The sequence below is a fragment of the Cheilinus undulatus genome, linkage group 23 (assembly GCF_018320785.1).
Source record: "Cheilinus undulatus linkage group 23, ASM1832078v1, whole genome shotgun sequence".
In the NCBI taxonomy this organism is placed as follows: domain Eukaryota; kingdom Metazoa; phylum Chordata; class Actinopteri; order Labriformes; family Labridae; genus Cheilinus; species Cheilinus undulatus.
The window spans coordinates 7,104,726-7,119,532 of NC_054887.1; the positions used below are offsets into that span (position 1 = coordinate 7,104,726).

The window sequence follows — 14,807 nt, forward strand, 5'->3', positions numbered from 1 at the left end:
GGCGACAACCCCAACCCTCCATTTAAAATCGAAGCAAAGTTCAACCGCAAAAGATGGCCGCTGGATTTCAATTCAGCCCCGCGCTCCGTCTCTACGTTCCAATTGTGCCTCAAACTTTGATTCAAATGGTGCGGCCTGCTTCTTTTGCATTTGACCCCTTCTCCCTCATCATTCATGCTGAACTGCTGGGCACCAACCAGTGAGAGGATGTACGGCTCTCGGAGCAGCGACTACAATGGAGGTTCAAGTGCACCCTTGAAAAATGACTGAAATGTGCTCGAGTCCTCATTTGAATTCAATGAACAATGTTAAGAGCGTCTTTGTGCTTAGAATGTAATACACTTCCTCACTGCACAAGGTCCAAGTGATGTAAAATGAAGAGTAGATGATTTTTTATATCTACCTTAATCCTAAGTAGTCTACTGTAGCTATGATTCTGGAGAGGAACTTCACACCCAAAATGGTGCTGCAGAAAGCCTCATCAGTGCGTTGGTATGCATTATTTTGTCCTGTTTTGTTGCATCTTGTTCATACTTTCTGAGTCTTTGTAATGTTCTTTCATATTGCTATCATATTTTAATATTAATCTATAAATTCCCTGCCAGCAAAGGTACTGCTGTTTTCATAGCCTCTTATTATTTCTTATTCTTCAGTTTTGTTTTTGCACCAAAACACCAAGTCAATTTGCAATGTGTAAAACAATCCTGGCAAAAAACTTGATTCTGATTCTGATTATACAACAGCAAAAGAAAAATACAGTTCTCCCACTGACTATCTATAGTGACTTTGTGCCAATGGCAGTTGTTTTTAAAAGCAAACAAATCCTCAATTTATTAACTACAGCATTCCCAATGCAAATTTTCATTTATACGCTGACGACACTGTTATTTGTCGCTCTGTTCCTGCACAATATCAGGCTTTCTGGACACTCATTGCATGACTTAAAAACTGATCTTAAATCTGGACAAATCCCAAATCATGATGTTTTCAAGTTCCCAGAAAAATCTAAACCTGCTTTCTATTATTTCACCTAAAGGTGATGTGATGCAGTCTGTATTGTCTTATAAATACCTTGAATTCTTGTGTGTTAAGTTGCTGTATTCTAAGATTCACTGTGCAACTAAAGAAGGTAAAGTTGTGGCTGGGTGTTTATTTTGGAAATAATTTTGTTTCTTGTTTACTGCTAAGAAAAGTCTTGATGCTTCCACTTTTATGCCTCTAATTGGTTAAGGTGATGTTTTTATATATGCATGCATTTCCTCAATGGCTTAAATCTTTGGATACTGTTTACCATGCAGTAGTGTTGTAGTACTTGTTTCAAAACCAAGAGCATTTTTGCTTGGTCTTGTCTTGACCTTAGGCTGGCTGGACCTGGGTTTTTTTAATCAGTACCACCACTGATGTGCTGTTCTACAATGTCATTAATGTGATAACAAGGAGAAACCCTAGCTAAAACAACAAATAGCTTCAATTATTGTGTAATCCCCCCCCCCTGGTGACAACTGACGCTTTTGTTACTGCTGGACATATGATGTCATTTTCAGTTAAGCAGTTCCTGATTTTTTAATGTTGAAATATGACTTAAAACAGCTTGTGTTAGGTCACTGATTGTCATGCCTCCTTGGAAATCTATTCAAGTGCCGTATGTGTCAAACACCTGCAAAAACTCAGATCTTAACAAACCAGTCTATCTTACTTCTAGTCAGAAATACCTCTTATTGCTTATTTTTGGCCTCATTCATCTGTCAAATCTAGTATAACATCTATTTTCAGATCTTTAATACAACTAGGACGATCAAATGTAACCCCTGGAAGAGGCCAAAAACACCAAATTTTTGGCGAATTTATTCAAAATGGTAGATTTTCTGTTGGAGTTAGATTTGCTCCAAGAGACTTTTTTGCAGAGCTCCCTGAGCCGAATCTACACACCAAATTTCATAACTCCAGGTCAAAGTTCCCTTTGGGGCTGTTCTGTAGAAGCATGACAGGTGGCGCTATTAATTCCTGAGGGCCATCTGTAAAACCTACATCAACCTCGCGTTTTTCAGATCCTAAATATGTTTGCAGATTTTTTGTTTTTGAGGATGTTAAAGGGTCCAAAAAGACTTGGAACATAAACAAATAAAAATAATAATGGTGAATCCAGCCGATTTCAACAGGGCTCTTGCCGCCTCTGTGCTCGGGCCCTGGTTATGGACTTGTCAGTGGCTTTTATGCGTACAATGATTTATTTTTGACAAGAAGTTAGTTGAAAAAATGTGCTCAGATTTGAGATTTTTCGCATTGTGGGGCTTTGAAAACAGTTGCAGCAATATTTTTATGGTCTTGGTCTTGTCTCAGTCAGGGCTTGTCTTGGTCTTGATGACAAGCCCAAATATCTTGGTCTTGACCGCCAAATGTCTTGGTCTTGGAGACACAAGCCAGGACATGCATGTAAAAGAAATTCTTGATCTTAATGAGGTTTTACTGGTTAAATAAACATAAATATTCTTTACAATCAAGAAACCAGATAAATGTTATTATAATCTGAAAATATGTTGCATTTTCTAAAATGCCCAAGTTTTGGTACCCTAACTCGGTTTGACAGAAGGCATTGGAAGTTACTCCTACAATTTGTGCAAAGCACCATGGGGACTTGTAATAAGAAAGATAAATGCATCTAGATTTGACAACTTACGGGTCATTGGACTTTGGTATAAGCGTCCCCAGCTCCTTTATCCTGTAGTTGATGTTGTATCTTCGTCTTCTTTCAACTAAAAGAGCACAAAAACAAGCCATAGTTACATCTTTGTCCGCTGCTATGCTTAAGGCTAACATTACTCATCACCACAGGGAGTTAAAAGGCAACACTTACTTAGATTATGGTTGTCTTTCTTCTGTCTCTCCTTTGCCATAACTCTTGTGTCGTGTTCTGTCAACAACAAAAAAAAATCACAGAAGGAGAACGAATCGGTTAGTGACGCACACAAATTTAGAAGCCGAAACACAACGAAAAACCCCCAGAAGCACCACAAAAAGTCTAGTCAGGACACAAACACAATCACTTGTTTTGAGTTTGGAGTTCAAGGCCGGGGTCAGGACTGAATGAGGATTTTTTTTCGTGACCTCCTCACACACTGAAAGAGCCCGGTTTATCCCCTCCAGCATGTCTGAAGCTCATTGTGGGAGGGGAAAAAAATTGTGTTTAAACTGCTTACTCTGTAATTAAGACACTTTAGCAAATTCGCTAATCTGCTCTGGAGAGGGACAGAAATGCCACTGCATCCATATTTGTATTCACATTCTTCTAAATTACATAATTGAGGACCTGAGATTGGATTTCCCAATTTGTCTCTGTTGATTCAATCAGGCCCATTTAAAGTCTGTGTAACAGCCCATTGTCCTCTCTGCCCACACTCAAATGAAACAGATGGTAATTTACTTATTTGGCCCGTTGAGAGTGAAGGGTTCTTCAGGCATACTTTCTATTTCCTAAATCAATTAGGCTGCTTCGCTTGATGCATGACATTAATAAGAAATGTCTTAAAGGGCCCTTTGTTTTTGTATTATTTGCAGTGTAACGGAAAAAGTCTACACGTTTCTACAGCCTATTATCAGAGCCAATGACAATTGAGAGAGTGTTTCTTAAACATTTGTTCTTTGTCTGCCTGCTGCACAAGGTTGGATTGGACTTCAGCAGGGAATTAGACACAACATGTTGCCTTTTTTAGCAGTGTTCATTTCAGCGACTAAAACCATGACTAAAAACTGTTGTAAGCTTCCTTTTATCCATGAGAAACGAGATTAACAGTAGCTAAAAATAGAGCTTTGGTGATAAAAACAGACAATGAGTGAGTTAAGTTTTTTCATAGACTCAAATGTTTGTGTTTGACTGTTGGACATTAAGAATCCATTGATTTTTCTCTGCTTTTTCTTCAGTATTTCCTTCAATGTTTTTCAAAGTTATGACTATTTATAATGCATAAGTGTTTTTCTTTTGTATTAAATGGATATTTCAGTGTTTCTGAAGTTGGGTTGTATATGGTACTTGGTAATTGCAGTGGCATTAGCCTCCAGACATTTAAGTGTGCATTGAGCCTTGAAAAATTACATGTTTGAGAGAGCCAGTTTATACAACTCTACAGCGAGTACAGTTACTCTGTGTAATTTAGCAAGTTTTAGGTTAAAATGGGCCAAAAACTATGCTCACGAACACAGACAGCTACTTTTGTCATGAGTGGGAATTCTCAAAACTTTTCCAGGACATTTCTGATCAGAGGAAAGCGGCTCACAGATGCCTGCAGCCTGCATCACTACCCATCTAGAGTTCCCTGCCTTACTGAACCCTGATGTTTAACAGACCTCGACTTTATCCTCAAATTAAACCATCCCTGACCAGAGGAGCTGAATGAATGATAACTAGATATTACCTTATTAATACATTGCATCAGCTGTTGAAGAATAAAGTTTTATTGCCAAGTACATTTCACATTCAAGGAATTTGACTTGGTGTCTGGTGCAAAACAAATAACATAGAGGAAGAATAAAAAATAAGAGGCTAATAAAAACCACACAAGGCTTGAAGCTTGTAAGATTATTAAAAAGGAATAAAATAGAATGTAAAATACAATAGGTAGAAAAAGAGACTGTACAGATGTGCAGGTTTACTGGTGATTTGGGATATTATGCAATTTTCTAAAGGTGCATAACACACACACAGTGTGCAGTTAGAAACAGAAGAGATTAAGTCAATTGGCATTAACTCTTTATGAATATGCATTATTTTTGTCTGCTGGTTCTAGGGTTCAGTGACAGTTGTTGTCAAGTCTGACCAAGACTGCAGATGCAAACAGCTGTTTAGATGCACTGAAGTGCAAGGTTATGATCTTTTGGGATTTTTCATTTGTTTTTGATATCCATTTATTTTTCTCTTTTGTTTTAAATTTAAGTTGCTTTGTTTTAGTTTAGTTTTTTTAGTTTTCCTTTTTTTTTTTTTTTTTTTTTTTTTTGCAATGTGGGATACTTGTCAGGGGCAAGACCCACAAGGGCTCCTCACTTTTCATTTCATTTATTTAATTCTGATGTTTGTACACAACTCAAGACCTAAAATTACTATTGTGTGAAGTCTTCTACAATCAAATCAGGAGATTTACTTTCTCCATGCTTGGGTGGACATGTCAGTGTGCTGCTGTCAAAGACTAAAACCAGGGAGATTTTGTCTCAAATTTTATTTATTGTGGCTAGTTTTGTAAGCACACAATCAAGTTTTAATTAGTGGTTGTTTTTTTGGAAAGCTTAGATTTTTTTTTCCAGTTATTAAAATTATTTTCAAATTTTAGTTGTTGTTAATTTGTTAGCCTAAGTAAACTATAATAACATGTTGAATTTGCATTGCAAAATAGTTTTTTTTTTTCCCTCAAACTCACCAGATTGCATGAAGAAACTTTACCCATCTGTAATGCTGTATAGCCTAGCTCCCTCAAGCATGTTCTGTCTGTGGGAGCAGCGCTCACTAAAATTGCTGGAGGCTAATGCAACTTCAATTTCCAATCACCTTGTACACCCCACCTTTGAAATACTGGAATATCACTTTAATTTCACAATGTGACTGATAAAATTGGTCCAAAGAAAGAGCAAAGTTTTGAACTAAAGACCTTAATGAAATGACTTTAAATCAACTTTAACTGGACTAAAACTGTCAAGGTGAAAAAATGTGATTTTAATTCAGTTGTGGATTTTTGTGCCCTTTGCGAACACAGACATTGGGATCTCCACATCCACTTTTATATTCTCATTTATCAAAGAAAATTAAACTTGTAACTTGGTGTAAAACTAATGATTTTTGTACATAAATGTCTGGGAGGATTTCAAAATGTCCATTTTGAGACCCTCAATAGACATATGGTAACCAGTTATATAAGCTAAGTTATATAAACTAAGTTTGAATTTTTATCTCAATAATAAATAACTATTTACTCAAAGAAAAACAATCGGTTCCATTTTGGACTTTTCTTTGTTATATTTTTTTCCATTTTTTGGTCATGTTTTACCAAACATAACCACTCAAAATTGGCCAAATATAAATATTTGCTAATATAGTTGTAAAATATACAATAGAGAATATCTGCTGAAAAGAAAAGTTATATCAAATGGCACCAATTTTCGTGTTTTTCAAATGAAATAGTAAAAAAATAGATATAATCAAAAAGATGTCATAATTCACACAAATGTTTACATTTGATGTACATCTTATCATTTACGGTTAATTTTTTAGCTACTTTAATATGACCATGTTTACTCAATATATCTCATTTTTACTGAGTGTGTTTAACCCTTAAATAAACAGCCAGATAGGGCCGGTGCAGGTGAAAGGTTTAAGTACACTATGTGTTGCAGTCCAGGGCCCCAGACAATTGCCTACCTTTGCCTAAAGGTCAAGTCCGCCTCTGACTAAGACTAATCTGCCCAAATTAACAGTTTCCAGTGCTAACATAGGCTCACTTTGTTCCTTTTAGCATCCCCCAATTTCAAAGCAAGTCTTTGCCATCTTCAGTTTAAAACCAGAGCTTTTCTGACTGTAACTTTGTATGAGCTATGTGGTTAGTAGTTAAATCAAAGCTACGGTATGAGTTCATACCTGTGTATTCTCTTTTTACAGTGAGCTTTGTGGGGTTAGATGTGGGACTCATTCCACCATTAGGGGCGTTCATACCTTGTTCACCCCCATAGACGTCCAGCATGCTGCCGCTGAGGGACACCTAGAAGGGAAGATGGGAGGAGAGAGACAGGGGTAGGGAAGAAAGAGAAAGGGTCAGTCGCAGGGGAAACATTAGCATTTCCTGCATGTTGACAAGTAACACTAATAGTTGTTTTTGGCTGCTGTGCGGCTTTGTTTCACATTGACTAAAGAGACAAAAGTGATCAGAGGCTTTCAGAGGTTTTTAACCACCCCCAGGCCTTAATCTTTAAGCCCCACAGCAGGGAGTTGTAGTTTCTGCATGTTTTACTCAGCAGGACATTGCAAACCAAGATTTGCAGAGCTGCAACCTCACAAAAACTGGCCATCTTCAAAATTTGCCTGAACCAACCCTGACCTTCAACCCAGGCCTGCAGTCCTCCAAGCGCCTCTAACGCCACCCCTCCCTTTGAAAGCACCCTTCACACAGAGGCGTCCTCTGTGTTGAAAATAGCGTCCCGCTACATGAAAAGGCTAGCTAGGTCAACTGCTTGAACAGAGGCAAAACTGTTTTCCTACGAGTCGCTCTCTGGTCTGGGAAAGCCTGCTTCAAATCCGCGATAAGACGTCTTTTCATGGACTGGGGGAAGATGTCAAAGATCTGGCGTGCTGACACACATGTGTGTCTAATTGGAATTTGTGTATTTATGGGAAAATGCTACAGAATTCAACATGCATTCCAAGATGCGCACAGCCAATTTTAACCAAGACATGTGTGTCAAATCTTACTACGAGACCGGCAAACGCGATAAGGTTGCGAGTCAAGTCGAGAGGAATGCAAGCAAAAGAAACAAAGCTGAAAAGGCTGCAGATACTTCAGATATCTTCCTACTGTGCGTTTTTTTTTTCTCCATGAGGGGGAAAAAGAAGAGGAGGCTTATCAAAATGAAAGATTGCAACATTTCCCCCCACTTCTCCTTTTTCTAATCACTTCAATCCCTCTCCGGTCGCCGTTCCTGGATGTGTTGACACGGCAAAACGAAGTGATACATTGCACTGTATGACTAATTAGGATGAATTGATCCGTTTAAGCATGGTATCATTTCTGAACAAGCCCACAGGGAGTTGTATGCATTAGCCCAACCCAATGGCTCAGTAACTCTATCAACAAAAATCTTCTGTCGTGCTTATTTCCTTATTTGGAACCTGCTGGCTCTGAATCTGGTGTCCCTTTTTCTCCAGGCCTAATCTTGGTATTCCTGTCCCACAAACTGTCACTGTTTTGGCTCAGGTGTTGCAATGTTCTCTGGCCAAATGGACCCCTTGTCCCTAATTTTTTCCACCCAGAAGTTTTGAATTCCTTCTGGGCTATGAATCCCACTCATAGGGCCCTAATTGTTTCCTCCAAAGAATGGACCTCACGACAAATTGTCTTCTGCAATCAAACATAGGCCTTTGTCCACAAACATCCTCCTATTTCTTCTAATCAACATTGTTGATCGTCTTGAGTAATGTGAGAAATGTTGCTAAGCCCCAGTGAACTTTGACTTATCTTGAGACTTAAGCTGACCCCAAGCTTAGACTGGGCCCCCTTCTTGTCAAGCAAGTCAACCTTGCACCTAAATGTTTGGGTGGAGGAACCCCACAACTCAAAAAGAAAAAAGGAATCAGTTCAGGCACTTAAGAAACAAATGCAGAAATCAACTATAGCTGTAGTTAATGGGATTCATACTTACATTGTTTTGCATTATGATGTTAGGCTCCATGCAATCCAAGCCTCCATCATTGAAGCCGGATTCAAGACTAATTAGGTCATCAATAACTTCATCCATTGGAAACTAAAAGAAAACAGTAATTTCAGTGTACTCATGGACAGACGCATGTCATATTGTCACACTGTCCAAGTCTTATCTTTCGCACCATTCAAAACCAAAATAGACAGGAAAAAAAGGGGGAGGACTGTCCGGAGACTAATCGAATAACAGACGAGTTCCCCGCCACCGTGTCATTCATAAGTTAGTTAGTGGGAGAAACAAGCGTCTGTTATCAGACTAGTTTCCTCCTTTGAAAGGGGTTCTCTCATCAGAGACTGAATGTCTGAAGTTATTGATGAGCACATCAGAGAGAGGGGGGCGATCAATAATGGCATCACTTTGTTTGGATGATTAACTGGAGCTCACCCAGATTAAACCAAAATCTTGACGGATATTTTACTGGTTAGGTTACCTCAAATTTATCAGGGCAAAGCGTGGGCAGGAACATGACAAAGCTGTTGTGAAATCTACAAAAATTATGACCTTAGTTCTTTGGTTTTGCAACAAGTTTTTCCCAATTTCAGTTCCACGTTATCAAACTTTCTTTTTCCACTCACCTCGCTGTCGTGGCTGGCCATAGTGAGAAGAGTGACGGGGCTGTTTGGGTTGCTGCTGTCGCTGACTGAAGGCATGTGTCCATTCCTCATGATGGGGACGGTGGCCAGGGCCTGGCCCGGGGTGTGCGGATGCGGTACACTGTGGGCCTGTCCGGCCGGTGACGCCAGCTTCGAGCCCAGCGTCAGGTACTGCTTGACCTGCTGGTTCTGGCTCTGGTGGAGGTGGAACTTGGAGTTCTCCAGGTGGCTGTGTACCTGCAGCAAACACAAATTGTTGTGGGGTTTAGATGAAAAGTAGTGTAGAGGTTGGAGATAGCATGCTGTTACTCACACCACTGACACAACACTGACTAAGACGGCAGCTGTTGGTTTTAGTTCGACAACAGAAATAGATGCTTGTCACAGTTTTCCCATTGTTAGTCATTTATGCCGAGCAGATTTAAAGATCTCGGAGAGCAGAAGTTCATGCTTTAAGGTGAGTCATGTTTGACATGTTGACCAAACCTTTTTTTTTTTTTTTTTAACCAGAAATAGGACAAATTCTTAAGACTTCCTTAGTAAACTATCAGCATAATTCAGCAGTTTTCTACCCTCTTCCGACTTAATTTCATCAACAACTTTCCCCCGCATTCAGTTAAGATCAAAACATAGAAATTTCAGTTAGTCATAGTCTGATAATCCTTAAAAAAGTATAAAAATTATACACATACAGCTCACATAGATATTTAGAAAGCCCTGCAAATGACAGAATTAAAAAAGACGACACTGCAGTTTTCCTGTGTTCCATATTCTTACATTTGAAGCTCTGGTTGCGTCCCGCATCGTGAAGTAACTGCAGTCAGTTAAGTGTGGCATTCTCAGAAAAGCAGATACTCTTCAGATTGGTTTGTTTGTTGTAGCAGCAGGTCAACTTTAAGGATCCAAGTCTGCTGCTGCTTCTGCTGCTATCCTGTTGCTGTGCTGACTCAGTGACTGTCTCTCCTCCACGGTCCCTTATCAATGTCTTATAAAGGGCCCTTAGTGAACTAATTAGGCCCAAAGCTGGGGGTAAGCCTTTATGTTGCCTAGCATGATAATCACTTCAAACACTGGACTGTCAGATCACCCAGGGTTTGATCACTGCAGGATATCTGCCCTTAGCGTCTATCACTAATTCAGTCAGACCGCCCTTTTTTCTCCCAGTGACCAATCAGTGGTCAGCTCCCACAGTCCTCTGCTGCCAGCTCCAGGGGTTGTCCCAGCACAATTGACCCTTGTTCCCCAAAGGGGGTTTTAAATAACTCATCTAATGCCATTTTTAACCAAGTCTTTTCATTCATTCACTGGTTTGGATGTAAAAATTTTAATCAGTTTTCCAAACAATAACTCACATACAATTATTTTTGCCAGTTTGAGGGCTTTTATCAGAGAACCTGCTCACCTAAAAATCACACAAATTACAAAGTGGCTCACTGTTACAACTGGCTTATTAGTTTATGTCCTACTGGGAAAATTTGTCTGCACTTGACAATAATACATGTATTGTTTGGCGTGGTTTTATAATGTTAGTCTTGTTATGAACTGATGGCCATCTTGTCCTGTCCTTTAAACAGACTTCCTCCAAAGTATTTAACCCACTGGTTGAAATGGCGTGCTGCGTTGATTTACCAAAGTTTTTGATAGTCTTTCCAATGCTAATCTCATATAATCAATTTGGATAGACAGATAAGGAACAATGCCTGTATGGTACTTTGGCTTTCACAGGAAACTATGATGTTAAAGTGAAACTGGAAAAAGTGACGTAAAGGAAAACAATATATTCGATTTTTTTTTAACTAGCTTTGCCCCTAAAATATAACTCTTATAGCACATAAACCACAATATAATTATAATAATATCAGAGGAAATACAGCTCTGTGTAATGCCTAAAGGTTCAAGCTCCTTTTGAAACAGACTTAAAATGATGATGACACCACATTATGACCAACAAAAGCAGTTTAAAAAAAGCCATGGAAAAGGATTTTCTATTTCTATATTAATATTTTTAATGTTGTAAACCACTCACAGGGGGTAGGTGTCAGAAGAGTCTATTGGCAGCACACTGCAGAAACTGCCTTTTATTTCACATTTTCCCAGCAAATAAAGCTATTTGACAGTTAAGAGTAAGAAGAACAAATTTAATACGTAAAGCTAAAATATATCCAATGTACCACTACGTCCAAAGGGGGCACCAGAATCAACAAGAATAGTAAATACAAATTAAACCTTAGCCGTCTACGATCATGCAAGTGTGATGTCATAATGCACTGTTATTTGTCACACAATAGCATGGAAACAAATCCACAATTTTCACTGCTATCCCATTTCGTGGAAAGTACAAGTTTTAAGCTCTCTTTTAGTTTTTGATTGATGTCAATAGGTTGAATTAAAAAAGAAGTATGATCATTTGAATTTGATATAAAAATTTTGTTAACTAATGGGGCACAGTGTTCCACGATGTACAGGACTGGGGCTTGTAATTACTTAATAACTTTTATGTTTAATTAATAAATGTATTATTATTTTTTATTTATTTTTTAGGGAAAACATCCCAGTACATTTTCACTATCCCCAAATCATTAAAAAAAAAAGGCAGTCCATGTAATTCAATTCTTCTTGTAATTGTCTTAGCTTAAAAATAAAATTAAAAAATAAATTTAAAAATAAAATAAAAATAAAAATGCCTATCTATATAAATTCACTTTTTGTGCATTTAGCTTGATTTTGGTTCTCTTATATATAATTGTATGTTTAATTTGCACTGTGTGGGAAACTTTCATGGTCTTGTAATGCAAGGAAGTTTAAATTGTTGTCTGAAAACTTAAGTACAAAAAATATTTTAAGCATAGGCATTTTTAATGGTCACCATTTTCTAAGGAAATATTCATTTCTAGCTTGATTTATGTAATTTTACCACTTTAATGTGTAAGTTTACAACATTTTCTAAATGTGTAACTCTTGAAATTACATCATATTTTGAAGTATATATATTTTTGAAATGCCAAATTTTTAAACTCCTATAATGATGTATTTATTTATTTATTTTTCAAAGTCCTTTATTTAAAACTACAAGTTAACATAAAAATACTTTTATTTCATAAAGTTGAAGTTGTGGTGTGGTGTGGACATTTTCTGAGAGGTTTATATTGTCAAAAGGAAAGTATTGACATAACAGCAAAACAGCCTTTGGACTTCCAAGGGTTAAATGTGCTAACATTAGCCACCATTAGCAGCAAATGATAATAGATTGAATATTCAAGAAAATCACTGAGAGTTTGATTAAGACCAGGTTTATAATAGTTTTGGATTTTTCATCAGTTTAGATTTTAGTCTTTACTTTTTGTTTTAAACTATAGTTTAGTTTTTATTTTGCGTAGCCAGCATTGGAAACTGACGAATACGCTTATAGTAGGGAAGTACAATATAGGATTTTACTGATATCAGATATGCCGATATTTATAAAATAATTTTATCAAAATTACAATTAAGACCTAAAAGTTCATTCCTTAAAATAAGCCCTGTAGTGTAAGAAATGATGATGAATAAAGAAAAAGACATCAGCTACCATAGGTCTGCTAGTCCAGACTAAAATTCTACCAACATATTGGTTGGTGCAGCCAATGTTTACGGCTTACATAGGCAGGTTTTTGTAGCACAAACATCACTTTTAAATATCAGCATAATTTTTTATATCATATGCCCATAATCTTGTGCACCTCCAGCATATAGCAGAGTTTCCCAACCTTTTTCATGTCTAAGAAGCGCCAAGGCCCCCAGGGACCCACACACACAAAAAAAACCCTGAACTGATATATTGCTGTAAAAATGCACATGAATTTGATTTGTTTTTATCATTCAAAGCCAAACAAAACTGCCCCACACACAAGTGTTTTTACTAAAATATCGTTGTATTATCATGATTTTAGATCGTATTAGGGAATCTAATTTTAGACCCTAGCGTTCCTACCAATGGATTAAAGCACAGACTGCTAGACAATTATAGAACTTTTACCTAACACAACTTTATTTTGGACTTTCAACAAAAAGTCAGCATTAAATAATCCCTGTCAGCTCGACTCGCTGCTCTTATTCACCACCTATAAGACCAGTCTCATCACAATACTCAGCTTGTCAGTAGTGACTGAGAGCTCTTCTCTGACTGCCCCAGGCCAAACAAGATGCCAGTTGTTCGCCAATCAACATTTTTTTCCGCTACAGCTAGCAGGAGGGATGCCAGGACTGCGATACAGCACATCTGCTTTGTGTGACAGCGGTTTGTCCTGGTTTCACTTCGGCTTTCTCACTACTGTAAATGCCGGAGACACGCTTGTTATCCACTTAAGGGGATCTGATTAGATTTGAGAGGTAATGGCGCTTCAGTCGCTGAGGAGAACCACGACAATGGCCGGCCTGTGCATGTGTGAAGCGGACATGCTGAAAATTATCAATGCCGGCCGTTGAAATCGGACAGGAACGAGATAAGAATCGAACAAATCCACGCTCAAGTTTGGTGACAATTTTGATGTTCCAGACACTTGAGCCTTTTCTGGACGCAGCACCTGCTGCAACAATAGAGGTAGTGTTTGTGGTTAGTGGTGGAAGGGAGGTCACAGGTTCACTTTGCATTTGTGCAATTATTCCAGACATGCAATCTGATTGTGCAGACGAAAATTCCAAATTTACTCCTATCAGAGACGCTGTATCAGAATTGATATTTGCATGTCTAGACTTCGCCCAATTGTTCTGCCACATTTGATGCAATAATGTAATATACTCCTTCAGCCTATTACAGCACAGTTGGCTTTATTATGTTTCATAAAGTTTAAATAATATCTTTCCGGTTTGCATTTCAACTGAGACCATTTAAAATACTGAGTTGACTGTCCTTAGGAGGTCATGCAAGTTCCTAACTGAATTATCTTCGTTAGAGACATTTAAGCCACTAAAAAAGACGTCTGAGTCAGACGACTCCAGCCTTCAACTAATGCAGCCTCTCTTTCTTTTTCTTTCTCATTAAACTTCTCCTAAAGCTTTCACAAACAATTTAAGCGCTTAGAGTGATCTTAATCACACATGATTTCGGCAGATTTATCATAAACAACACGTATTCAACTAGCAAAGTCTAAATGCATGTTAAAGGTGAACCATCCAGCACACCACAACAACTTTGCATTAAGTTAAAGGGAAACAACATCAATTTTCTGCTATACAAGACATATTTTCCCTTTGTTTTACATATAAAAATCACAAATCCTCCATTAAAGCTCACACAAATGCAAAATTTTAGGCCCAAATTTGGTGTAACCTTTCAAACTGTTGCTCTATCTTTCAGATTTGTGAAGTAATTTACCTCTAAGCTGTGTTTTGTAGTCCGCTCACATCCCATTACAACCGACAAAGTCACAGGTGTTTCTTCTAAATGAAACCCTCTTGCCTAACCCAGTTTCAGTCTTGCCCAAGTTCTCCTTTCACTTCAGAAAAATCCTGTAACTTATGAAACACTGGGTGATGCTGAGATTAACTCATACAAATTCTGGACAAAACCTCGTAGGTGGTTTGGATTCATTTCTGCAAAAAATTACAGCATTTTTACGATAAACTGGCACAGTTTTAAGGAATGTAATGTTATTAAAAATCCTGATCCTGCAGAGGTAACATGGAAGTGGAACAAAGAGCCCTCTCAAACATGCGTACGGGTTTTTTTGCTGAGCCTGCTAACCAGTAAATAGCTGTAACCACACACCCTAGATTGCAAAATGTGAG

At 38.0% G+C, this 14,807-nt stretch overlaps 1 protein-coding gene across 6 annotated transcripts in view; it reads right to left on the bottom strand.

The window, feature by feature from the left end:
- Positions 1 to 14,807, bottom strand: part of tfec (transcription factor EC) — a 101,445-nt gene that overhangs the window by 5,632 nt on the left and 81,006 nt on the right. For 2 of the 6 annotated variants that reach the window (XM_041780301.1, XM_041780304.1), the window contains 5 exons: positions 9,027 to 9,281; positions 8,392 to 8,493; positions 6,617 to 6,737; positions 2,855 to 2,911; positions 2,678 to 2,753 (listed from right to left, as the gene is read on the bottom strand). In XM_041780301.1, the coding sequence (XP_041636235.1) occupies positions 2,678 to 2,753; positions 2,855 to 2,911; positions 6,617 to 6,737; positions 8,392 to 8,493; positions 9,027 to 9,281 (611 nt within the window). Of the gene's footprint in view, positions 1 to 2,677; positions 2,754 to 2,854; positions 2,912 to 6,616; positions 6,738 to 8,391; positions 8,494 to 9,026; positions 9,282 to 9,821; positions 10,124 to 14,394; positions 14,445 to 14,807 lie in introns of those variants that run through there. The other 4 variants (XM_041780305.1, XM_041780307.1, XM_041780303.1 and 1 more) reach the window with 4 other exon arrangements.